Source organism: Neofelis nebulosa, chromosome 8 (genome assembly GCF_028018385.1).
Source record: "Neofelis nebulosa isolate mNeoNeb1 chromosome 8, mNeoNeb1.pri, whole genome shotgun sequence".
In the NCBI taxonomy this organism is placed as follows: Eukaryota; Metazoa; Chordata; class Mammalia; order Carnivora; family Felidae; genus Neofelis; species Neofelis nebulosa.
Genome location: NC_080789.1, coordinates 90,003,321 through 90,031,229, shown reverse-complemented (window position 1 = coordinate 90,031,229; position 27,909 = coordinate 90,003,321). Strand labels below are relative to the sequence as shown.

Below are 27,909 nucleotides of genomic sequence, written 5' to 3'. Positions count from 1 at the left end.
GGAGGGGAAGGTGGGTGATGGGCATTGAGGAGGGCAGCTGTTAGGATGAGCACTGGGTGTTGTATGGAAACCAATTTGACAATAAATTTCATATTAAATACATAAGAAGGTCCACAGACAGTGGCAGCTGGATGGCTCAGTCTATTAAGTGTCCAACTTCAGCTTAAGTCATGATTTCATGGTTGGTGAGTTCAAGCCCCACATCGGGCTCTCTGCTATCAGCACAGAGCCTGCTTTGGAACCTCTGTCCCTCTCTCTCTCTCTGTATCCTCCCTCCCACACTCATGCTCTCTCTCTCTCAAAAATAAAATAAGCATTTTAAAAAAAAAAAAAATGAAGGTCATCCATAGACAGTTATAGCTAAACTAAGAGAGGTCTAAGCTAACAAGATACCAGAATCTCAACATGGCTTCAGTTCTAAACACTAAATTAATATTTCAAACATGAGCAGTTTTTAAAGGAATATACCTTGATCATAAATAAATCAAAACATACTTTTTGTGATTCTTAAATACCTTATATTTAATATCCTATTCCTATTTGTTAAGTACTGTTATTTCCATTATTTCATTTGATTCTGTTATACTATAATGTTCATAGACCCTTTGAGGGCACCTTGGTGGTTTAGTCGGTTAAGCGTCTGAATCTTCATTTTGGCTCAGGTCATGATCCCACGGTTTGTGGTATTGACCCCCACATCAGACTCCATGCTGACAGCTCAGGAGCCTGGTTGGGATTCTCTCTCTTCTTATCTTTCTCTCTGCCCCTCCCCTCTTGCACACACTCTCTCTGATAAGAAATAAAAAAGAATTTAATATCCTTTCAGTTGTGAACTCCTTGATATCAAAACTCTATCTCATGCATCTTTGTAGTCCTAGCATCCAACACTGTAGGATGCACGTTAACATTTTGATGATTGAACCAGATGACTTACCCAGTGTTACAGAGCTAATCAATGCTATGCCTAGAACTCAATCCCAGGTCTTCTAAACATAATCCCTGAAAACTTAAATCTACATAGATTTTTATAATATGGTCACAAAGGAAATAGTTGCACCTGAAATGTTGTCTACAAGGAAATAGTCACTTAGTTAACCAGTGGTGGGTAGGATTTGGATAGGAAAGGGCAGTAAAGAGTGGTCCATGCAGGATAAAATGCCTTGAACCACAACACAGAGATAAGAAAGTAGGAGACATGTTCTTCTACAAGAAACAGAAGTAACTGGGGGTGCTTGGGTGGCTCAGTCGGTTAAGTGTCCGACTTTGGCTCAGGTCATGATCTCACAGTTTGTGAGTTCGAGCCCCGCGTCGGGCTCTGTGCTGAAAGCTCAGAGCCTGGAGCCTGCTTTGGATTCTGTGTCTCCCCCTCTCTCTACTCCTCCCCTGCTCATGCTCTGTGTCTTTCTGTGTCTCAATAATAAATAAACATTAAAAAAAAAAATTTTTTTTTTAAAGAAATAGAAGTAACTGACTGGAATAGAGGATCAGGAATATACCATTAGAAAGGGAAAATGGGGCTAAGCTGTCAATGCCAAGCTAATGAAAAACTCGGTATTTCTGTGGCAACCTGAATTGAATCAAAATGTAGTTGGAAACTATTTCATGATTTGGTATCTGTTTTAGAAAATTCTGAGGATGTACAGTGTTCAGTTGAATTGTTTTTTTTTTTCCCCTTACCAAATGGGTTTAGTAACTTAAATTTGATCAGTAGGCTTACAATTTGCTTTATCTGAAGGTTAACTCCCAACTCTGATGGAAGTTTGTTAAAAATGTTTTAGTAGAGGGGCACCTGGGTGGCGCAGTCGGTTAAGTGTCCGACTTCAGCCAGGTCACGATCTCGTGGTCCGTGAGTTCGAGCCCCGCGTCAGGCTCTGGGCTGATGGCTCGGAGCCTGGAGCCTGTTTCCGATTCTGTGTCTCCCTCTCTCTCTGCCCCTCCCCTGTTCATGCTCTGTCTCTCTCTGTCCCAAAAATAAATTAAAAACGTTGAAAAAAAAAATTAAAAAAAAAAATGTTTTAGTAGAGGGGTGCCTGGGTAGCTCAGTTGGGTAATCTTCTGACTTCAGCTCAGGTCACAATCTCATGGTCTGTGAGTTCAAGCCCTGTGTTGGGATCTGTGTTAATAGCTCAGAGCCTGGAGCCTGCTTCAGATTCTGTGTCTCCCTCTGTCTCTGCCCCTACCCCACTCATGCTCTGTCTCTCTCTCTCAAAAGTAAATAATAAACATTTAAAAAAAAATTTTTTTAATGTTTTAGTAGACGTTAATGATGTTGATTATCCCATTTTTCTGGTTATTATTCCATATAATCACTTTCCCAGTTTCTTTTTCTTTGTCTTCAGCGTTATTCATTGATCATTACAAACCCTCAATATGTTCTTCTAAGACATGTCTTACTACACAGAATACAAACTATGTTACTTCTGCCTTTATAAAGTTGTTCATACTTGTAGCTCAAGACTACAAATGATGCCTAACATCATATTGGGCATATGGTTGACACTGGGTGGATGTTGATTAGATTTAAAATTGAATTACATTTGTGCTAGCAGAATCCCAAAGGATTCTTCTGATTCTTTTGCAGTTGATTGAGGTCATTGGTTCAAATCCAAGTCATGAGGTATAAAAGATACAAGAGGTATAACATTAATGTCTCCAAAGATGAAAGCTTTGATTCTGAGAACATCTTCTCCTCACCTGGTTGGCCATTTAAGTAGATAAAACTAGGATTAACACAAGGCAAACATGTAAGGCAGTGTTCCTGTTATATTCTATTAAATTCTTGATATTGTATCTTCTTTCCGTAAGCCTCATTCATCCAACCTTACATGTTTTAAGCACCTAGTGCCTCTGTGTTCTCACCTTGCTTTTACTTCTTTTTACTTAAGCCTGATTAGTGGCAAAGATTGTTACAACAATCAGTTATACTTGAAATTTTTCAATGTGTCACCATCTTTTGGGTCATTTCTAGAAGCAGAAGTGAGAGTGTGAGTGAAGAATGAGACAGAAGGAGAAAAGCCTGTAAAGGTTTCACTACTGAGCTGGTTCCCACTGTCGTCAGCTGGGGTTTAATTCCACTGGGGACTGAGAAAATGAGCAGAATGCGTCAGAATTTTCTACCAAAGTCTGGGAGACTGGGGTGTCTATCACGCATTGGTTGAAGTTGCCCCAGTGTCCTTAATTCACCCATACTTCCAAACTGCCTTAGCTTGCTTGCTGTGAGACACTAGCAGGCATGGAACTTAATATAGCTCCTTGAAATTGAGTGGGCAAAAGGGGTATGGTGTGGACTTCCGTAAACGTCCACTGCAGGCACCTCTCTTGGGGAATTTACATTAGGCCTCGTCTCCAAATGGAAGAGAAATATTCTTAGGTTTTATCAGTTCAGCAGGTGCTTCTCTTACTCAGCCTAGCAATTCAAGGAACCAGGTATTTTGTGACTCATCCAATAATGGCAGCAAAATATATTTGTAATTGTTTCTCGCATATGTTACCTGGTTTGATCTTTAAGAAAAGCATGTGCAAAGTAAATATAATTATTATCTCCATTTATTTTCATTTTTATTACCTTCAATGCACAGATAAACTGAGGCTCATGGAAGCTAAATGACTTGCGTAGGTGACATAACTAATAAGGGAAGAATCAACACCTCAATCAAGGACTTTTTAATTCTATGGCTTCTGTACCTTCTATTCTGCCTCACTATCTACGTGGTCACATAACTTGTAGTTTCTGGAACTTGGAATCAAATTTAGATTATATTACTCAAAAATCTAAAATTGGAATTTCAGCCATCATAAGGGAGGTATAAAAGCCACCCATTCATCCTAAATAATGCTGGTAGTTTATGCATTTACCCACTATGAAATAATACAGTATATGAAATAATAATAATAACCATCATGAATATTTTTTGGAGCAGTTATTAAGGGCTTTACATGCACATAATCCCCATAACCCCTTGGAATGGGTACTCTTATTACTATGTTAAAAATGGAAAACTGAGACAGATTGCCCAGGCTTACAATGAGTAAGTAGTATGTATAGACTTCCATTAAACTGATATGTGTTCTAAGCTGGATTCTAGCTAGGAGGAGGACCTTGAGTAAACAGATGTTAGATTCCAGTGGATATGCTAGATTCTAGGATTGTAAATTTACAGGGGCAGGGAAGCAGGACAAATGAACTGTCTTGGGGAGAAGCTTACACATTAAATACCTTCATATACTCATTCTCAATGTAATAAAGAGTTTCTGAGAATCATGGTTATAGTAAAGTGTAATTTTTTGTAGTAGTTCCATCAATATCCATGAATTGGTATGGAATACGTTTTGAAAGATTTTAAGATAATTTCTGAATACTTGGTTATTTTATGATTACAACATCCCCCAAAGAAGAGGTAGGCAGAGATGATATGCCTCCTGATTTGCTGCAGTAGGAAGTACCCAACAACAATTGCAAGCTATTTTTAACGAAAAATCGAATCTGAATGTAGCAAGCGTCAGTGTGTAACTACGAGTTTATAGGAAACAAAGCAAACAGAAGAGCATGCTAAGGAATCCCACAGGAATTCAATTGGCAAAATGTAGAATACGAGAAATTCTGCAGGGTAAGTGACCCAATCTCGTCCCCATATAAGTAGCAAGGGAATAGAAGGGCACCTGGGTGGTTCAGTAGGTTAAGTCTCCAACTTAGGCTCAGGTCAGATCATCGGGCTCTGTGCTGATAGCTCAGAGCCTGGAGCCTGCTTCACGTTCTGTGTCTTCCTGTCTCCCTGGACCTATCCCACTTGCACTCTGTCTCTCTTTCTCAAAAATAAATAAACATTAAAAAAATTTTTTTTTACATAAGTAGTAAGGGAATAGAGAGGAGAACAGGGGAAATTGTTTTTAAGGAATTTTTTAAGGAATGCATATTAATGATTTTAAAAGTAAGAATTTCCATGTTTTTTTTTTTTTTCATTTTGGTTTCTTTTCTTTAGAAATACATACTGCAGTATTTATAAATGAAATGACATGATGCTTGGTGTTTTCTTTAAAATAATCCCACAAAGGTAGAATATGAGTGCTATAGATGAAACCAGACTGGCCCTATATCCATAACTGTTGAATTTGGAGTGGGCCCTACTTTTTGTGTGTATTTGGACATTGTGTATGTGTGAAAAAGGTTACAAGAAAATCCATGAAAATGCTAACAGAAGTGTAGCACAATAATAGGTATTTTTTTCTTTTTCTTTCCCTATTTACTAGCTTTTCTACATTTATAATTATACAAATTTATTACATTTCAAATTTGTACAGTAAACAATAACCACTTCTTTCAGATGGAATTTATTTCAAAGAGATTAGAAGAGAAACTACAGATACAAGTTAAAGATTGTAAATAAAGATTACACATTTATTTGTATGTAGCATATTGTGTAACTGTTCCCATGAGTGGATTTGGTTATAAATTATGATTGATTCTGGACAAGAAAAGGTGAAAATAAGATCTTGAAAGAAAGAGGAAAGATCTTATTACATTAAAAACTTGGAAATGAATCATTAGTCCTATTACTTTCTTAATAAAGATAAAAATGTGTAATTACCATAGTTCCATTTTAAATATTAAAATCCTCATTTTTGGTAGTCTGGCATTTCATTACATCTGAGTGCTGCAGACCTACTTGAAGGTTTTCCCCCATAGTGGCCAGGTCTCATCTCGGTGTAGACTATAAAGAAGTTACCACGATTAAAAGTTACTGTTCCACACCCTAAAGTTAGACTAAGTCAAATTTTTGAGAAGTCTTCTGCCATCCCTGTAACAATCTTTTAAAAAAACATACTTTTTTTTAAAACATACTTTTTTTTTAACCTTTGTTAGAGTGTAACATATTGCCAGAAAAGTACACGATTTATGTGCACAGATATGGCTGACATCCATATCAAGACACTGAATTTTACTAGCACACCAGAAACTCCCTTTCCAGCGACTGCTTCCCTAGAACACCGCTACCTGACTTTTAAACTATATATTAGCTTTTTGCTTATTTTTGAACTTTAAAAGGATGAGATATATGGTATATGCTCTTTGGCTTCTTTTAACATTGTGACAGTCATCTGTATGGTTTGTAGACTGCAAAATTTCATTCATTCTCGTAACTGTATATAGCATGAAACTCTCCACATTTTTATCAAAAGCACTGTTTCCTGACTTAATGCCTGTGATTTTAAGATAATTGTATATTTAAAAGTCATTACCCCTTTTAATTGCTTTGTCATACAAGTATATTATCTTCTTGACAAAAAAAAAAAAAAACTTGTGCAATCCATTAAATTCTTTAATGAAATGCTCAGTCAGGTATTGGGAGAAACTGATGTTATTCCAGTGCTGCCCCTTTTTTTGCCATCCGCTGTTGATTTGTGTTCTGCCCATGCATAATCATGTTTGAGGAGCCCAGAGGTGAAGGCAGAAGCAGGTAAGCCCCGGTAAGAGTGCACTTTCCAGGCTAGAAAAATTGAAAGTATATTGAGTTTCTTCACCCTTAAAATAATTTCTAGCTCTTAGTCTGTAGCTCTAGATTATGTGTTTCCATAAGAAAGACAAGGATTCTTACCATACTAAAATGTTCTGACATTTAGATGCCTCTATAGCCTTTGGATCCACCGTGAAACTGGCTTTTCTACAAGAGAGGTCAGGTGTTAGCCTGGCAATGCCATCTGTACTTAATTACTGGGCGGCCATTGGGTCTGTCAGCTTCATTTTACCCTCCCTGTGAAGCCTTCAAAGGCCCACTATTTAAATTTGTAATTTTTGTGATGTACACAAATTAGAAGATGTCTAAAAGCAAAGTTTATTAAAGGAGATCAATATCCTTATTTATCCAGTTAAAAATAGTTTGCTGAAGCCAAGTAAGACGACTAGCATTTACGCAATATAGATGACATAAAAATCGTTAGTCCTTTATCACTTTGCCTTTTAAAAATTTTATTAATTGTGAAATCAGTTAGACTCCCTAAATTATCTATATAATAAAGAGATGATTAAAAAAAAAAATCTCCAGTGGTGGGACACTTGGGTGGCTCAGTTAGTTAAGCATCTTTAAATCTTGATTTCACCTCGGGTTATGATCACACAACACAGTTCATGAGCCCCACGTTGGGGTCTGGGCTGACAGCACAGAGCCTGCTTGGGATTCTGTCTATCCCTTCCCTGCTTACGTGGACAATCTGTCAAAATAAATAAAATAAACCTTAAAAGAAAATCTCCAGTGTTTTTTTTTTTTCACTTTTTAAAAAATATAATTCATTGTAAAACCTGCTTAAGGAAACGTCGTAGATTCAAAAAGCAATTATTCCAAATGGCCATATTCTAACACTCACTTTAATTTTTAAAAGTGTGTACCTTGAATAATTTTTCATTACCTGCATTTTTAAAAGTGATTTTAAGCTAGTTGCACAGTATGAAAAGTAAAATAACTCTTTAAAAGAGAATCTTTACAAATAAACTGTTAAGATTATTGTGTATCATGTGTCAACTATTCTTCAACTTAAAAAATCCTTGTTGGGGTGCCTGGGTGGCCCAGTCAGTTAAGCTCTCAACTTGATTTTGGCTCAGGTCATGATCTCTCAGTTGTGAGATCAAGTCCCTCATTGGGTTCCACACTGAGTGTAGAGCCTGCTTGGGGTTCTCTGTCTCTGCCCCTCTCCTGTTCACACATGTTCACTTGCTCTCTCTCGCTCTCTCTCTCTCTCTCTCTCTCTCTCTCAAATAAACATTAAAAAAAAAAACCTCAAAATTATTTTCAGTACCCTTTCCTCCACACTTGGTATCTTCTTGCCTTATCCCAAGACTATTGCTGTTATTAAACTGACATTTCCCAGGGCGGCTTCATTCAGCACAGTTCAGGGCAAGAAATCTCTGGTCATGAAAGGTTCTTAGACAAGAGTTACTAATTCATTTTATAACAGTGTTCAGCATGTATGTGTTGGTTGTGTTACATGTGCCAACACCACACTAATACTAATGATAAAACTGGTCAAAGCCCCTGTCTTTATCAATTTGTTGACTTCATACCGCTCTGAAATGTCTGAAGAGTGATTATAACCCATAGAAGAATACTTGCACTCCCGTAGAATAGAGTTCTGAAGCAATGAAATGATGATGTATTTTTGACCTCCTGTATTAGATGACAGGTGGTTAAAGACCAAATGTGAAAAACCTCTCTGATTTCAGGGTTGGTGATTTTTTTTCCAAAGGAGAAAAAAGTAGGTGGGTAGCATATATGTTGGGTCTCTGTGGGCAGGATTCACTGACTTGTTTAGTTAGCTGAGTTAGGTTTATTACATTACTGTAAATTTATTACAAGTAAAGGTATGTTAGGCTTCTGGTATGATTGAAAATCCAACATGCTAAAATACAACCTACTTAGTATTTTCATTTATGGAGAAATTTTAATCAGGGCAGTTAAGAAAGTGCTTTAAAACAGTAAAGGAAAGGGAAAATGAATTACAAAAGTTTTCTTTCACCCAGTATAAATTTACACAATTTTCTAAAATCTAGAAAGCTTGCCATTGCAGTGATAACAATATAAAAGCACATTTTCCCTATTAAAGTAATTAAAGCTCTTTGATTTTAGGAACTGGAACGAGCATGGAGAGAGTATGATAAGTTAGAATATGATGTGACTGTTACCAGGAACCAGATGCAAGAACAGCTAGATCGCCTTGGTGAAGTTCAGGTACAGAAGTGAATGTCTTTTTGCATTGTCTCAACTGGTTTTGACTGGTACTGTATACTTTGTTATCCATGCATGCCCTTAACAGTTTTTACATTACTGGCCACCTAAGACCTGGGTTTTAATACTTTCAATAATAGGACTCTTAATATCCCACAAAGTAGCCCATCTCTCATTGTTTAAAAGTTCTTTATTCTGTTGGGTACATGGTGTGATCCCTGTCATGTTTTGCACTCCTAGCTAACTATATGGAAGTTAGTATTAAAGTGTTGAATTAAATGGATTTATCAAATAAAGGGTAATTTGTGTCTTATAAAATTTATTCTAATCTGGAGCACCTGGCTGGTTCAGTCAGAAGAGCATGCAACTCTTAATCTCGGGGTTATAAGTTCAAGCCCCAACACTGGGTATAGAGATTACTTAAAAATAAAAAAATAAAAATGTATTCTAATCCATTCTATATTAAATGTCTCTTTCTTATCAAGTTGTATTTAGCGTATAGACTTTTGGTATATTATTGAATTGGGAAAGATGCAGCACCATTTAGCATAAACAATCAGATCTGAAATCAGGTTCCAGGTGTTAATTTTCTAGTCTATAAAATGGAACAATAATACCTGTCTTAAAGTGTTGTTCTGAGAAGTGGAGATAATATACGTTTAAGAAAATAATAAAAGTCACTTCATGCGTGTGACCCTATGTAAATTTGGTCATCTGCATTGGAAATTCTGTGGACTCAACAGACAAGTCAATACAAGGAGTAAAGGTTAGTGAAGTTGACTCGGAGAAAACAAACTGTCCTCCATCTTTGCTGTTCAGTATAGTAGCCACTAACCACATGCAGTTGTTGGGCAATTGAAATGTTGCCAGTATGCCTGAGAAACTGAGTTTTTCATTGTATTTAATTTTAATTATGTAAATTTAAGTAGCCCCATGTGGTTGTGACTTCTATATTGAACAGTGGGGTTAATACTAAATATAGTACGGGGCGCCTGGATGGCTCAGTCGGTTAAGTGTTTGACTTTGGCTCAGGTCATGATCTCACGGTTTGTGAGTTTGAGCCCCGCATCAGGCTCTGTGCTGACAGCTCAGAGCCTGAAGCCTGTTTTGGGTTCTGTGTCTCCCTCTCTCTCTTTCTCTGCCCCTCCCTGGCTCTCTCAAAACTAAACATTTAAAAAAAAATTTTTAAATACTAAATACAGTAGGAAAAAAAATTGTAATATCTAAGAACTAACCCATGGGTCAGCAAACTTTTTCTGTATAAGGCCAGATATTAAAATATTTAGATGTTGCAGGTATATACACTTTGTCACATAATCTTGGATGGTTTTGTTTTTGAGAATGAGAAATGTTTTAAATGAGAAAATTCATTTTTAGCTTTCAGGCCAAAGTAGTTTAACTTGATTTAACTTAACAAAAACATTCATCATGAAAATGTAATTTCTATGTTATAGGACATAAATGGAGAAGTGGAATTAGTATACCATGTTCATGGATGGCATGCTTTAACATTATCTCAGTAAAAATTCTTCCTATAAATTCAAATTCTATCCCAACCAAATTTCATCCAGAAATTTTTGAAAAAATTAACAAAATGGGTCTCATATTTTAAAGGTATAATAAAAGCCACAATAGTTACTGTTTTGAAAATATAAAGAACTACAAGGCACACTCTATGAGAGAGAACATTGCACATAGACCAGTTACATGACAACTCTGCACTTCAGTTTTCACGACTATAAAATAATAGTGCCTACCTCTATCGGGTTATTATAATGGCTAATATGTTGATATTTTTGAAGCACTTAAAATAGTATCAGGCATATAAAACATACTGATAAGTGTTTATTAAATAAATAAGTAAACAGAGTGCCTGCCTGGCTCAGTCGGTAGAGCAGGCGACTCTTGATCTCAAGGTTGTGAGTTCAAGCCCCATGTTGAGCATAGAACCTACTTTTTAAAAAGTAATAAGTCAAGACAATGGCTTAAACAAACTTAAAAAGATGGCATACTGGGGAGAAGTATTGTTGACCACTGATTCAACAAAAGTTACTATTTAGATCTCCAAGGAATTTTCTTTTTGGTTTGGAAAAGCAATACATTAGAAAAATGGATGAAGAATATGACCAGCTTTAATCTATAGAAAGTGAAACTCAGATTGCTAACAAGTGTTTGAATATTGTTTGCACCAGTAATCAGATAAATGAGAAATAATACAAAATGAGACTTTCATTGTATACTTTTCAGATAGGCAAAACTATATATTTTTTTAATTACTGCAAAAATAATATATATTCTATATAGGACATGTGCACATATGTGGTTTTTATAACTGAAATTCACTCCCTAGAAGTCTATGTCAGTATTCACATCTCTGGGTTGTCATTGTGTTTGGCTCTTGTGTGAATATTTCCTTCATTTACTTTGATGCTTCCAGCCCTGTAGCTTAGAAAACTGGATAACTAAGGTTGTGTAGTGCCTTTTTGAAGCAGCATTAGTACATAGTCTTTACATTTACAGACTTTGAAAGCATGTTTTCACCCCTTGGAGGACTTTTTAGCTTACTAATGAAATATATTGATTTTATTCTAATATCTACGATTGTCAAAAACATATATTAAGTGAAAAAAAAATTTTTTTGGTAACTGTGACATTTAGTACTTACTTCATTGTCCTTTTTTTAAAAAAATAAATTTACATTCCAAAAAAGCATAATTCTTTTTATCAGAAGTATTGATAAAGTCATAGAGTTCTATTAGAATCTTACTTTCAGTAAGACCAATAATACCAATATGATTTTATTTTCTAGAATTTCTAGTACTTAAGAAATTAGTATACTTCCCATTTTTTTTTCTTCTCCTTTAAATTTTTTTTTTAATTTGGGTTTTGTGAGTTTCTATTTTATTTTATTTTTTTTTCCATGTTTTAGTCTCTTGTGATCAGCAATAATGCAAGGCAAAGCTTATTGAAAAGAAGTGAAATAATGCACTTAGGTCTGAGAAACTGAATTTTTTTTTTTGACTTTTATCTTTGCCACAAAAGTTGCAAAATTGGGAGACTTCATAGTCCTCAAAACTTAATCTACTGCAGTTCTCATTTTTTAAAATATATACTTAGTTTAGTTTACAACTTTATTTTTTCCTGTATGTGATGTCTTTTTACTGATAGACTGAATCAGCAGGAATTCAGCGTGCACAGATTCAGAAAGAACTTTGGAGAATTCAAGATGTCATGGAAGGACTGAGTAAACACAAACAGCAAAGAGGCACTACAGAAACAGGTAAATTAGCTTTGTGTTTTATTCTGCAGTAATTGACCATAATATTATATCTAAATGAAGTAACACAGGGCATCTGGCTGGCTCATTTAGAAAAGTATACAACTCTTGATCTCAGGGTTATGAGTTTGGGCCCCTCATTGGGTGTAGAAATTTCTTTAAAATAAATAAGTAAACTTTTTTTAAAAATAAATGGAATGATACATAGAATTGGGTTTCTTTTGTTAATGGACTTTTGACATCAGAAAACAGGCACTCCTGTAACATTGAGTCAGTACACAAGTTTAAACAGTAAAAAGCCAAAGTTCTGGCAACCTCACCGACAACAAAAATAAATTACTGTTTTATGTATTTAATTATACACACACAAAATGTTTTGCTTTTAGGAATTTTTTTTCCCCACAACAAAAAATGGAATCATACTATACTTATTTTTCAACAATTTGGTTTCTTTCTCCTTAACAGTACAATGCAGTAATAGCTGTGTAAGAATTCATTGTATAGATGAATTATAATATGTCCATTTCTGTGTTTTTGGACATGTAGTTTATTTCCAGGTTTTGAGTTTGTTTTTTTTCTATCATAAACCATGCTGTAATGAACATTACTGTATATATGACTAAACACACATGCTAGTACTTATGGATTAGAAGAAGTGGGAAATGAGCACACATCTTCCATTTTGATAGTCACTGCCAGATTGCCCTCTTAAAAAATGGTACTGACTTATATTTACATCAACAGCACTTCAGAAAACCCACTTCCCTGTACTCTTTTTTTTTTTTTTTTTTTTTAACGTTTATTTATTTTTGAGACAGAGAGAGACAGAGCATGAACGGGGGAGGGTCAGAGAGAGAGGGAGACACAGAATCTGAAACAGGCTCCAGGCTCTGAGCGGTCAGCATAGAGCCTGACGCGGGGCTCGAACTCACGGACCACGAGATCATGACCTGAGCCAAAGTCGGACGCTCAACCGACTGAGCCACCCAGGCGCGCCCCCCCCCCCCCCCCCCCCCCCGCCGTACTCTTATTTAAACTAGATATTTTAGGGGCACTTGGATGGCTCAGTCAGTTAAGTGTCTGACTCATGATTTTGGCTCAGGTTTGGCTCATGATCTCACATTGCATCAGGCTCAACACTGACATCATGGAGGCTGCTTGGGATTCTTTCTGTCTCTCTCTCTCTGCCCCTCCACCACCCCTCTTTCTCAAAAATAAGTAAACTTAAAGGCGCCTGGGTGGCTCAGTCGACTGACCATCCACCTTTGGCTCAGGTCATGATCCCACGGTTTGTGAATTCAAGCCCGGTATTAATGAGTTCGATCCTCGCATTGGAACTTACTGCTGTCAACATAGAGCCCACTTCTAATGCTCTGTCTTCCCCCACTCACTCACTCACTCTCTCTCTCTCTCTCTCTCTCAAAAATAATAACAAAAATAAAGAATAAACTTAAAAAATAAAAATAAACTAGATATTTTAACTTGTATTTTTTAATGTAATTGGCTTCCAATTCTGAAAACATTAATAAATGAGGGGTTAGAACTGAAAGCTTCATTTAAAATAAGTGAAATGGGGGTGCCCAGCTGGCTCAGTCTGTATAGTATGTGATTCTTAATCTCGGGATTTGTTAGTTCAAGCCCCATGTCTGCTGTAGAGACTACTTAACAATGGAATTTTTAGAAAAAATAAAATAAATGAAATTATTCCTTTTTTATGTGGATTTAAAACATATGTTTAGTATAAGTTATGTTTTATAATTTTTTTAATAGGTATGGCAGGATCAAAGCCTTTCTCAACAGTTAAGTACAAAAACGAGGTAAGTTTGGATTGTTTGTCTATCTCTAAATTATTTTAAATGTGTAAAACATGAATTGGAATTTAATTGTCTTTTCTTCATAACAGAAATGTTTCCTAAATATATTTAAGTTATTGTTTTAATCTTGAAATTTCGCTGTTTCAGTAATTTGATCCTTCTAACAGATGGCAATTTTTCTTCCCTTAATGCAAAAAAAAAAAAAAATCATTACTTTTCATTTATGTTAGAACTTTAACATTGTCATACTTTTTCTAATATAAGTAATTTGAATATTTATCATTGTGTCTTATTCTTGGTAAAATTTATAGGATGATTGATAGATAAGTTCGCTGTGTGTCGTGCATACCATAAAGAAATTACAACTACAAAGAGATACTGTCAACCTAACTGAAAGCATTTGTGGTCTTGAATTTTATATTAAAACCAAACAAAAAGATGTTTATTTTTTCCCTTAAAAATTGCAAAAACAAATAGGCAATAAGATTTTTAAATTAATTATTTTCTTCTACTTTTAAAGTGAAACACTGTAGTCTCACATCTGTTTTGATTTTGAGCTTCAGATTAAAGCTAACCTGAATGTTACAGGAAAAAATTAGATAAAACTTTTTTTTAAGACCCAGTTACTGGCTATCATAAACATTCTTTATTTTACTTTTCAGTATGAGACTGACTTTTGGCTTGGCAGTGTCCCTTTAATTATCTTAAAGTGATTTTTAAGTTAACTTACCATTGCAAAGAATTTAGATATACTTAATTCAATATGCTTATCTAAATAAGGTGACTATTCTACAATCTTTAGGAAGAGGAAGTAGTCCCACCTCGTCCTCCACTTCCTCGGTCCTATGACTTTACAGAGCAGCCTCCCATAATCCCCCCTCTGCCCAGTGATAGCAGCTCCTTGCTCTGTTATAGCAGGGGCCCAGTCCATCTGCCTGAAGAAAAGAAGATTCATCAAGTTCAAGGATATCCAAGAAATGGATCTCACTGTGTAAGTGGCTTCAATAGCCACAGAATAATCAATCATGTACATGCCCTCTCATTTTTGAAAGTTAATTTATTTTATACTCAAACTTTTTTTTTGTTATAACCCCACTTTTAGCCAGTGCTTTTTTGTTTGTTTGGTTTTTGTTTGTATTTAATGTTATTATCTGTGTTTTTCCTGTTTTGGTTTTACCATTCTCATTTCTTAATGTTTTTATAATTTTAATACTTCATAATTTCATATTTCTAATGTTTTTGCAAAGTGGTTACTTTACATTTGTCTAAGACGTCTTATTTTAAATATACCATTTCAGGATATTAGAGACAAAATGATATATTTAGATCAGAAGGAAGCAAGAATGAAAAAGATCATTCTAGGAATGATAAAAGGGTTGGGATATGGGCCATTCCATCTAGGAAAACTATTAGAGGATATGGACATTGCCAAGGAGAAACATTCATTATCCATGGAAGCTGAAAATAAGAGGTTTGGGGTTAAATAAATGTAAAATGTGGTAAGCTAAAAGAGAAGTAGGAACGTAGGGAATAGGGCCAATTGAGTTAATATGATATAACTATTTTCAGACTTCAGTTTTACTATGATAAAAAATATTCTGACTTCGTCCCTAAGAGGAATATTTTTAATTTAAAAGCCAAAACTTTTACTGATTAAAATATTTCAGATTTTTTTCCACCTTAGCTGTAACATATATGTCAGTTGTGCTGTCCCCAATATAGCCGGCTGAGACTTTTAGTTTTCAAGGTTTGATTTGAGGTAAGCATTTTAAAAGAAACTTGTAGCAATTTTTGTTCTTTTGTTTTAAAATTGCACATCTTCTTTTCAAGGGTCCGGATTATAGACTCTACAAGAGTGAACCAGAGTTAACAACAGTGGCAGAAGTTGATGAGTCTAATGGAGAAGAAAAATCAGAACCTGTTTCAGAAATGGAAACTTCTGTTAAAGGTCAGCATTAGGATATGTTTTATCTCCTGTGTTTTTCAGACATTTTAGCAATAAGCTCAGTGTACATGTTGGCCCAATACATAGACAAATCCATAGTCCCTTATCTGAAACCTGTGGAATCTGATGAGCTTCTTAATTCAGAAATTTCAGGTATTAGGAAGGTAACATGACCCATATGTAAACCATATATTACATGTCATTTCAGCGAGGCATGAGGCAGCATCCTCTTTTGAAATCAATTAACATTCCTGGAATATTCATCCTTCCACTTAAGACTAAAAAGGTTTATATCCCAAACTTTTGAAAAGTTTTCCATTTCCTGAGATTTGGGGAGAGGGAGGTTTTAAGTTTTTCTGTTTCAGAATTATACATAAAAGATTAAGGGCTGAGGGATACCTGGCTGACTCAGTCAGTAGAGCCTGTGACACTTGATCTCAGGGTCGTGAGTTGGAGCCCCACATCGGACATAGAGTTTACTTAACAAATAAATAAACTAAAAAATAAATTCCATGAAATAATACTACTATGGGTGTACTCTGATTTTTATATTGTATTTTATTTTTACCAGAAACTAATCTCTACACCCAGCGTTGGGGTTGTTAGTTCAACCCTGAGATCAAGGGTTGCACACTCTTCCAACTGAGCCAGACTTTTTTTCTTTTTTTAATGCTGGTCATTATTCAGTGTTGTGAAGAAAAAGGATAGAGGGGGCACTATTCAAGATTAAAAGGTAGAAAAGGCCAGATACAACGCAATACTTCAACCTTGATTGGATTGTGGTTTAAAAAAAAGTCTCAATCGGGGGCGCCTGGGTGGCTCAGTCAGTTGAGCGTGTTCCCACCCCCACCCTACCCAGCTTGCACTTTCTCTCTCTCCCTCAAATAAATAAATAAAATCCTATATATTTTTTAATAATAAAAAAAATGTTAAGTCTCTAAAGACGTTCTTGGGACAATTATGGAAACTTAAATATGTTCTGGAGATTATCGACGGTTAAGTGAAATTGTGGTTGTATAGGAGAATATGTAAATGGTTCACCAAAATTTGCGTGTGTGTGTGTGTGTGTGTTCACATACGGTTGACTTGAACAACATAAGTTTCAACTATAAGGGTCTACTTAAATGCAGATTTTTTTCAATAAATGCAGTATAGTACTATAAATGTATTTTCCATATGGTTTTCTTTTTAAAAATTTTTTTTAACATTTATTCATTTTTTTGAGAGACAGAGAGCACAAGCAGGGGTGGGGCAGAGAGAGGGGGAGACACAGAATCCGAAGCAGGCTCCAGGCTCTGCGCTGACAGTGCGGGGCTTGAGCTCATGAAACGCGAGATCATGACCTGAGCCGAAGTCGGATGCTTAACCAACTGAGCCACCCAGGCACCCCCCCATTTGGTTTTCTTAATACGGTTTTCTTTTTCCTAGCTTACTTTATTGTAAGGATACAGTATATAACACATGTACCATACAGAATAATGTGTTAATTGGTCACCAGTAGGCTGTTAGTAGCTAAGATTTTGAGTAATTAAAAATGATATGCAGGGACACCTGGCTGGCAGTCTGTAGAGTATGTGACTCTTGATCTTGGGGTCGTGAGTTCAAGCCTCACATTGGACAGCCCCATGCTGTTAGTGTGGAGCCTGATGCAGGGCTGGAGGTCACCAACTGTGAGATCATGACCTGAGCCAAAATCAAGAGTCTGATGCTTAACCAACTGAGCCACCCAGGTGCCCCAATGGTGCATATTATTATAAATACACAGGAAATATTAAACTGCAAACAAATGTTTTAGCAGTATAGCTAACTAGATGCCCTGGCCAATCCTCCTATTCCTATAGAAAGTGATTCTAATTGCTGGGTGATACCATTCTAAATTTTTTTGAGAATCTTCAACAAGTTAAGGAAAAGTAAAGAAAGGGACGCTCACCTTATGTGAAAGGTAGTGTATTTGTTTCCTCGGGCTGCCATAACAAAATATCATAGACTGAGTGGCTGAAACAACAGAAATTTGTTTTCACAGTTCTGGAGGGTAGAAGTCCAAGATCAGGGTCCAGCTGGGTTTGGTTTCAGGGAAAGACTCTATTCGTGGCTTGCAGATGCTGCCTCTTGCTGCACCTCACCGGGCCTTTCCTCTCAGTACAAGCAGAGAGAGAGCACATGTTAGCTCTCTGATGTTAGCTCTCTTTTTAGAAGGTTACCAATCCTGTTGGATCAGGGGCGTGCCTTTATGACCTCACTTAACTTTAATTACCTCCTTATAGGCTCTATCTCCAAATATAGTCACATCACGGGTTAAGACCTCACATGAATTTTAGAAAGTCATAATTCAGTTTGTAATAGGAGGGATCCAATAAGTTAAGTGGAGCACTAAAGTGCCTTGTGACAGGACAAAGCTCAGATCCTGAACAAATTACAAGTCTTGGGACACCTGCGTGGCTCAGTTGGTTAAGTGTCCAACTATGGCTCAGGTCATGACCTCATGGTTTGTGGGTTCGAGCCCCACATCGGGCTCTGCGCTGACAACTTGGAGCCTGGAGCCTGCTTTGGATTCTGTGTCTCCTTCTCTCTCTGCCCCTGTGCCTCTCTCAGTCTGTCTGTCTGTCTGTCTCTCTCTCTGTCTCAAAAATAAATAAAAAAATTTTTAAACAAAAAACCAAGTCTGAGAGGACACCTCCTCAAGGAAAGCTGGAACCCTCCAAAGGCTGTACTCTCTGTGAAAACTGAGATTAATTAGATTTCATCAAAATTTAAAACTTCTATCCATTAGAATTGGAGAAAATATCATTAGTATATATACCTGACAAAGGCTTCGTATTCAGGATATATAAACAACTCTTACAAATCAATAATAAAGACAACCCAATAAGAAAGTAGGCAAAAGACTTAGACACTTAACAAATAAGGTATACAAGTATATGAAAAAGTTTACAACTGATCAAGCATAAATGCAGTTTTGATGCAAATTAAAATCATAATTCACACCTTCCGGAATAGCTAAAATTAAGACTACCAAGTGTTTGTTAGGACATAGAACAGTTGGATCTCAAACACAATTCTGATGGTGGTGTAAGAAAGAACAACAGTTTTGTAGTTTCTTAAAAATTGAACATGCAATTATATCCAGCAATTCTCCTACATATTTACCTAAGAAAAATGGAAACATCATTCCTCAAAAAAACTTATACAAGGATTTTTAACCATAGTTTTAATTCATAGTAGATAAAAATTGGAAGCAACCTGTATTTCTGTAAATAAGAGTATGGATAAACAAATTGTGGTATCTTCAAACAGTGGGATACTCCTTAACAATTAAAAAACACTACTGATAGATGTACATGTGTAACTTAGCAACATGTATAAATGTGAAAAAAAATTATATTAAGTGAAAAAAGCTTAATACAAAGGAGACCTTGTGTATGAATCCCTTTATGTGAAGTTTGAGAACAGGCAAAACTCATCTATTGGTGATAGACAACGGAACAGTGGTCGTCTTTGGCAGAAGGGTGGGATTGCCTGGAAGGGAATTTTGTGGGGTGACGAAGATGGTCTTTGTCTTCACTGAGATAATTACACTGGCATATGCATGTGCAGCTAGGGGTAAGAATACATTTATAAAACTTCACCAGTTGTGCACTTAAGATCATTTTAGTTATACATTTTGCGTCAATAAAACTTGAAGAAACAGTAAAGATAAAGATAAAAACTAGAGAGTTTGCCACTTAACCGTCACTTAAGAGAGTTCTACAGTTTTCAGATAGAAGCAAACTGGTCAGATAGGGAAGGTCTAAGAAGCAGAGAACTAAAATATTGGATACCAATAGCATATAACCAGGACTAATTTTGTTGATATTAACATGTTCTAAAGTCCTTGTATTGTTCCAGAGGATGGTAATGATCATGATTACCTTTATATTTTAATAAGTTTAGTGTACATGCTTAAGGATAAGAAAGAAAAGAAATAGACTTGGGGCGCCTGGGTGGCTCGGTTAAGGATCCGACTTCGGCTCAGGTCATGATCTCGTGATTTGTGAGTTCGAGCCCCACGTCAGGCTCTGTGCTGACAGCTTGGAACTTGGAGCCTGCTTCTGACTCTCTGTCTCCCTCTCTCTGCCCCTCCCCTGTTCATGCTCTGTCTCTCATTCTCTCTAAAAATAAATAAACGTTAAAAAAATTTAAAAAGAGAGAGAGCAGGAGCTGGGGAGAGGGGCAAACAGGGAGAGAAAGAGACTTTTTTTTTTCCATAGTTTTTGTTTTTTTAATGTTTATTTTTGAGAGAGAGCACACACGCACACATGCACACACAAGTGGAGAGGGGTAGAGAAGGAGAGGGAGACAGAATCTGAAGCAGACTCCAGATTCCAAGCTGTCAGCACAGAGCCCGACACAGGCCTCAAACCCACAAACTGCAAGATCCCAACCTGAGCCCAAATCAAGAGTCAGATGCTTAACCTACTGAACCACTCAGGCACTGAGAGAGAGAGAGGGAGAGGAAGAGGGAGGGAGGGAGAGAGAGAATGAATCTTAAACAGCATGGTGCTTGATCCCACAACCCTGGGATCATGACCTAAGTGGAAACCAAGAGTAGGATGCTCAACCAACAGAGCCACTGGCTCAACAAGTGTTGGTTGCCAACATCTAAAAATTGGGACTTTAGTGAAGAAATGGGCAAAAAGACATGAATAGACACTTTTCCAAAGAAGGCATCCAGATTGTTAACAGACTCATGAAAAATGCTCAACAGCACTACATCACTTATCATCAGGGAAATACAAATCAAAACCACAATGAGATACCACCTCACAACTGTCAAAATGGCTAAAATTAACAACTCAGGCAACAACAGGTGTTGGTGAGGATGCAGAGAAAGAGGTTCTCTTTTGCATTGTTGGTGGGAATGCAAATGAGTGCAGCCACTCTGGAAAACAGTTCCTCAAAAAATTAAAAATAGAACTACTGTATTACCCAGGAATTGCACTAGTAGGTATTTATCCAGAGGATACAGGAGTATCCTGTATTCTGATTCTAAGGGGCACATGCACCCCAAGGTTCATAGCAGCAATATTGACAATAGCCAAAGTATGGAAAGAGCCCAAATAACCCATTGACTGGTGAATGGATAAGGAAGATACACACATACATACATACATACATACATACATACATACATACATACATACATACAATGGAACATTCCTGGGCGATCAAAAAGAATGAAATTTTGCCATTTGGAACAACGTAGATGGAACTAGAGTGTATTATCCTAAGCAAAATAAGTCAAAGAAAGATATCATGATTTCACTCACATGTGGAATTTAAGATACAAAACAAACATAAGGGAAGGGACACCAAAATAATATAAAAACAGAGGGAGACAAACTATAAGAGACTCTTTTTTTTTTTTTTATAAGAGACTCTTAAATACAGAAAACAAACTGGTGGTTGCTGGAGGGGTGTTAGGTGGAGGGAAGGACTAAATGGGCAAGGGGTATTAAGGAGGACACTAGTTGGGATGACCACTGGGTATTACATGTAAGTGATGAAACACTAAATTTTATTCCTGAAATTATTATTACACTATACATTAACTAGGATTTAGATTTTTAAAAATAAATAAATAATAAAAAATTTTTAAGAATTGGGACTTTAGAGGCGCCTGTGTTGTTCAGTAGTTAAGCGTCAGACTCTTGATTTCAGCTCAGGTCATAATCTCAAGGTTCGTGGGATCAGGCCACACGCTGAGCACAGCCATGTCTATGCTAACAAGGTGAAGCTTGCTTGGGATTCTCTCTCTCTGTCCTTCCTCTTCTTGCTCTCTGTCTCTCTTTCAAACTAAAAATTTTAAGAAAATAAATAAATAAAAATTGGGACTTCCTAGGTTTTCTTAAATACCCAATAGATCTTGGGACTCCTGGCTAGCTCAGTCGGTAGAGCATATGACTCTTGATGTTGAATGTGTAAGTTTGAGCCCCACATTGTTGGGTGTAGAGATTACTTAAAAATTAAAAGAAATCAGTAAATCTAGCCAGAGTGCCCCTATTTCAACAGCACTGGTTTCCTAGACCTAACATCTACCCTCTTCAAATAGCATATGTTGGGGGGGGGGGGGGGGGGGAAGTTGCTGTTTATCACATGTGTAACATTCTTAATCCCTGTGGGCAAAGTATTTAGAGCATATATAAAATAAGGACTACATTTTATGCTTTGATTTTGCATTTTCTATTCCATTCTTTTTTTCTGGTTCCTACATAGTCATAATACCCCATGATCTATAAGGGATAATTGTCGCCAGTCAAGTCTACAAAATTTAGAAATTATTTAATAAGTGAGTTCAACTCATCAGTAGACTTTTTTTTAATGTTTATTTTATTTTAGACAGACAGACAAAGAATAAGTGGGGCAGGGTACAGAGAGGGGGGACAAAAGTCAATGCCATATCTTTACTCATAAAAAATACCTTGTCTGGCATATGTTCTCTGTAGGGTTTGGATTCTTCTTCAGAGTTTTGCTGCTTTTAAAATTTAGGTGTTTTTTTTTTTTTTGAAAGAATTCTATTGTCTGGTTTTTTTTAATCTTTATTTTTGAGAGAGAGGAGGAGACAGAGGATCCAAAGTGGGCTGTGTGCTGACAGCAAAGAGCCCAATGCAGAGCTTGAACTCACAAACTGTGAGATCACGACCGACCTGCAGATCAGAGCCGAAGTGGGACACTAAAGCGATTTAGCCGCCCAGCTGCCCCTGATTTTTTATTTTTATTTTTTATGATCTCTGAAATAAGAGATCACTTAGTGGGGCTTGAACTCATGACCCTGAGATCAAGAGTTACATGCTCTACCAACTGAGCCAGCTAGGCATCCCTAGATGTTTGAGTTTTTGTTTTTTGTTTTTTGTTTTTAACTTATAAGCTCTCACCTGAATAAATTGTCTGAAATACACAGATAAATTATGGTGTAATTTGTGCCACATGACTTAAAGTAGAACTTTTAAAAATGGATCACTAACTGGGATAATAGAGTCTTTCTCTTAGTTTGAACTGCAGAATTACCTATATTGTGTAGCAGTTCAGCACTTCATGTTCTTAAATATACAGCCTTACAATACTCACACAGTTCATAAACAATATTAAAGCCTAAGCTACAGATTGTTTGGTGTGTAAATTAAAGGGACCCTGAATGACTGATGTACCATTTGTCTTTGGGGGAGAAACTAGACTTCTTTTTTCTACTTAGTTGATGTAACTTTAAGTGAGCTCAAAGAGAGTGGTTTGTTTTTGGTTTTTTTTGTTTGTTTTTTTTAAGTAAGCCATTGAGATTTTAATAATTTGTTCTTTTGCTAGTGTCCTCAGTGGATAATAGTGCATATATTCTACTTAAACAAAATTAATGCGATATAACTACATACATTTTATGTATTAACTTACTTTTAGCTTTTATTGTTGTTGGGTTAATGATTTTGTGTTGTGTGTTTTGTTTTCTATGGTGTGTGTCCATTTTAGAAATTATTGAAAATACAAAAAAGTCACAGTGATTACCTATAGTTAACTGTTGTTAACATTGTTAGTGGATTCTCTTGAGATAGTACAGGGTGATTGAAAAAAAACCAAATGAAAATTAAGGGCATTTAGGTAAATCACTTAACCTTTCTGGGCCATTCCTTTCCTGATCTGCAACATGTGAGAGGATTAAGGTCCTTTTCAACCTCTGAAAATACTGTGAATGGAAAGAAGGCTACAACAGAGAGAAGCCCCAGCCATGCTGCTGATGAGCTACATGGACTTGAGGAAGTAAATTAATGCGGACACTGCAGTTCATTTACCTTCTTTTCTTTAGAAGATTGTCGTGAAGATGTCTGATCCACTGAGTATTACTGATTTTATAATTAAATTTTTTAATTAAAAAAAAATCTGTAGAACTTTAAACAGAGTAACTAATGGAAGGCTACTACATTTTCCCTGGCTCTTTTTAAACGATAAATCTGCCTTTTGGAGCATCTGGCTGGCTCAGTCGGTAGAGAATATGACTATTGATCTCAGGGTTGTAAGTTTGAGCCCCATGTTGGGTATAGAGGTTAGTTAAAAATAATATCTTTAAAACAATAAACCAATAAAAATAAATTTGCCTTTTGATTTTGAAAACCTCAGAAATGGAGTATGTCAGGGGCTCCTGGGTGGCTCAGTTGATTGAGCATCCAACTCTTGATTTCACTCAGGTAATGATCCCAGGGTTATGGGATCAAGCCCTGATTGGGCTCCGCTTAAGATTCCCTCTCTCCCCCTGCCTCTCTCCCCACCCCCCACCCCCCCACACACACACATGTTCTCTTGCTCTATCTCTCTAAAATTAAAAAAAAAATGTTTTTAATTAGAAATTGAGTACCTCAAAAGAAAGCAATGTTGTGTGAAAGATGTTTTGTAGAACTTACTGGTGTTTTCATTTTTAGGTTCCCATTTTCCTGTTGGAGTAGTTCCTCCAAGGACCAAATCACCAACACCTGAATCTTCAACAATAGCCTCTTATGTAACCTTAAGGAAAACTAAGAAGATGATGGATTCAAGAACGGTATTTAACTAGAAGTTAATCTTTAAAAGGATTCTTAAGGCCTATTTATTGTTTTAATTCCATTGAGGAAATTAGTGTCTAGGGGACAGACCTACTCAATACCTAGTCTAGGTTTGTTTTGATCAGCTTTGACATGGGGTATTAGTCCACAGTTTGTGGAATCTGTTTTCAGACAGCTGTCCCATGTTACATCTCTTTTTTTTTTTTTTTTTTTAAACGTTTATTTATTTTTGAGACAGAGACAGAGCATGAACGGGGGAGGGGCAGAGAGAGAGGGAGACACAGAATCAGAAGCAGGCTCCAGGCTCCAAGCCGTCAGCCCAGAGCCCGACGCGGGGCTCAAACTCACGGACCGTGAGATCGTGACCTGAGCCGAAGTCGGACGCCTAACCGACTGAGCCACCCAGGCGCCCCTACATCTCTTGATACCTCTAAGAATTTCCTTAAAGAGAGTGATAGACATGTCCTATGGTCATCCAAGGTAATGGATTTCCAAGCCAGCCCGAGTTTACAGGGCCTTTCAGCTATGGTAGATTTGGAGTTTGCCAATCCTCTGGTTACTCTGAGAAATGTGAATTGGGATTGGGAAAATAGCTTCTATATTTCACATATTCATCTGAGATCCATTTAATTCAAACTGGCTGTAAACCAGTCTAAGCTTGGTCATATTGAGAAGATTACCAGCATACTTAACTCCTTTTTACCAAGTAGTCTCAAAAATTTGGGGTGCAAAAGAACTTTTACTTTTCATCTTTATAAATTCTATACTTATTTGGTATGGGTAATTTGATCATTTTAAACTATAAGAAAAGAATGAAAAGTACTACAAATGATAAGATTTATGGTTATTCTTGAGAGATATTAAACTACAGGTACAAAGTATATGCCTAAAACATCTGACAAATTTATATACAAGAAGTATAATATTTTAATGAGTACAAAATTATAAAGACCTAGAAAGATAATTATTGTAGAATCAAAATAAATTAATAGCTATATATTTGCGGTCATGGTTCTATAATACTATTGTTTGTTTAGAGGCATTTGTTTACAGATGGAAAGGGTATTTTCTTTGGAAATTGTAATGCTAAAAAAAAAATCAACAGAAAAAGGTTTTAAAAATGTATGTTGAGGGGCACCTGACTGGTTCAATTAGTAGAGCATGCAACTCTTGATGTCAGGGTGGTGAATTTAAGCCCCACGCTGGACATAGAGCTTACGTTAAGGGCGCCTGGGTGGCGCAGTCGGTTAAGCGTCCGACTTCAGCCAGGTCACGATCTCGCGGTCCGTGAGTTCGAGCCCCGCGTCAGGCTCTGGGCTGATGGCTCGGAGCCTGGAGCCTGTTTCCGATTCTGTGTCTCCCTCTCTCTCTGCCCCTCCCCCGTTCATGCTCTGTCTCTCTCTGTCCCAAAAATAAATAAAAAAAGCGTTGAAAAAAAAAAAAAAAAATTAAAAAAAAAAAAAAGTTAAGGGACCCCTGGCTGGCTTAGTTGGTGGAGGGTAGAGGGTGTGACTCTTGATCTTGGGGTTGTGAGTTCAAGCCCCACGTTGGGTGTGGAGATTATGCATAAATAAATAAATAAATGAAAATACTTTTTAAAAAAGTTAACAGAGTATGTTGAGACAAAGAAGAAAGATATTAGTGGACTTATATTCTTTCTTTTTTTTAATATGTAACTATCTTAAATAGTAGAAGAAAGACTTCTATATCACCAAATACAGGAGTGGGGAAGGGAGTATAGAAGACTACAGTTATGTAATATTGGTACAAAAAAGACCTTTATAAGCAATATCAGTGTCAGAATAAAATACTTGGAATATAACACAAAATTTCCATAATATATGAGGAATGAATATACATAAGTTATTTTTAAGAGTTTCTTTTCTATGGAAAATATGTAACAATAATTCACAAATATTCTTCAACCCCATAATAATTTTTAGAATACTAATAACTAAAACTGTAATGACATATTCTTTTCCAGTTATCATTAGAGAAAAGATCTAAAAATTAACAATATCTGACCTTTAAAAACAGATTTTTACAGGGGCTCCTGAGTGGTTCAGTTTGTTAAACATCCGACACTGGCTCCATCATGATCTCACAGTTCATGAGTTTGAGCCCTGCATCAGGCTCTATGCTGACAGCTCAGAGCCTGGAGCCTGCTTCGGATTCTGTCTCCCTCTCTCTCTGCCCCTCCCCCACTCATTTTCTGGCTCTCTCGCTCTCTCTCGCTCTCTCTCACTCTCTCAAAAAAAATTTTTTTAATTACAAATAAATAAATAAAAACAGATTTTTACTATATGACAACTTGAGAAGAAAGTTGCAGTGTGACATTATTGTATAAACGTAGAAAAGCCAGGAAGACTGCATGTTTATTGTTACTAAAAATAAAAGGATAAAATAAGAAACTTTAATAAAATCTGAAATAAAAATAAAAGGAAAGGGATGACTATAGTAGCCAAGTCCCAATCTATATTTAGAATTTACTTTTTTTAATTTTTTTTTTGTTTGTTTGGTTGGTGTTTTGTTTTTTCTTTCCAAAGCTAATGTGTTTTATTTTACATATAAATGAAAATCATCGTTACTTCTGCACATTAAGGCTTTTCAGTTTTCCTCTTTTAGATTTTACTTGAGCTCTTTAAGATATTTATTCTATACAATAGAAAATGGCTCTAGAGCTATCACTCCTGCCCTGCAGGCATTTTCCAGATTGCTCAAGAGAAAAAAGGATCTTAGTGGGTTTGCCTGACATATTGCTTCCTCACGGAAATGCTCATCTCTGCCCTTGGTTTTTTCAAAAGAAAGCAACTTCACCAATATCTCAGTCAGTTCCCACCAACCCAGACCAGAGGGCACAAAGTAACCTATGGATTCTATGCCATAGATTCTAGAATATGTTCAGTCTTCAAATTTTCTGTTACATAAAGTAAGCTAAAATTTGCTTGTGACTAATATTGAAGTTCTTATTTGGCATTTTATACCAATATTGTTTTACGTCTTTAATAAGAAAGTGAGATTAAGAATTGGTTGTTTAATTTTTAAATCCTTATTGATCATGAACTGAGGATGTTTTCTCTGTGAAGTCTTTTCACAGTAAATGTTTGACTTAAAACATATGTTTTGGAGCACCTGGGTGGCTTAGCTGGTTAAACGTCTGACTTCAGCTCAGGTCATGATCTCGTGGTTTGTGAGTTCGCCCCACATTGGGCTCATGCTGTTAGCACAGAGCCCGCTTCAGATTCTCTGTCTCCCTCTCTCTCTGCATCTTCCCTGCTGGTTCTCTCTCTCTCTTTCTCCCCCTAAACAAATAAATAAACTTTTTTAACAAATTAAATTTTCATTAAAATATATCTTCGGGCACCTGGCTGCCTAGTCAGTAGAGCATGCAACTTTTGATCTTGGAATTATGAGTTTGAGCCCCACATTGGGTATAGAGATTACTGAAAATTAACCTTAGGAAAAAAAATTAAAAAGGAGGGGGACACCTTTGTGGCTTAGTCAGTTAAGCCTCTAACTCTTGATTTCAGCTCAGGTGATGATCTCATGGTTCCTGAGATGTAGCCCCACATTGGGCTCCGCACTGTCAGCCTGTCAGCGG

At 36.5% G+C, this 27,909-nt stretch overlaps 1 protein-coding gene across 20 annotated transcripts in view; it reads left to right on the top strand.

The window, feature by feature from the left end:
- PLEKHA5 (pleckstrin homology domain containing A5) overlaps positions 1–27,909 on the top strand; it is a 242,203-nt gene that overhangs the window by 205,038 nt on the left and 9,256 nt on the right. For 12 of the 20 annotated variants that reach the window (XM_058743507.1, XM_058743504.1, XM_058743510.1 and 9 more), the window contains 6 exons: positions 8,616–8,717; positions 11,883–11,994; positions 13,762–13,808; positions 14,608–14,796; positions 15,636–15,753; positions 24,189–24,307. In XM_058743507.1, the coding sequence (XP_058599490.1) occupies positions 8,616–8,717; positions 11,883–11,994; positions 13,762–13,808; positions 14,608–14,796; positions 15,636–15,753; positions 24,189–24,307 (687 nt within the window). The remainder of the gene's footprint in view (positions 1–8,615; positions 8,718–11,882; positions 11,995–13,761; positions 13,809–14,607; positions 14,797–15,635; positions 15,754–24,188; positions 24,308–27,909) is intronic. The other 8 variants (XM_058743514.1, XM_058743511.1, XM_058743513.1 and 5 more) reach the window with 1 other exon arrangement.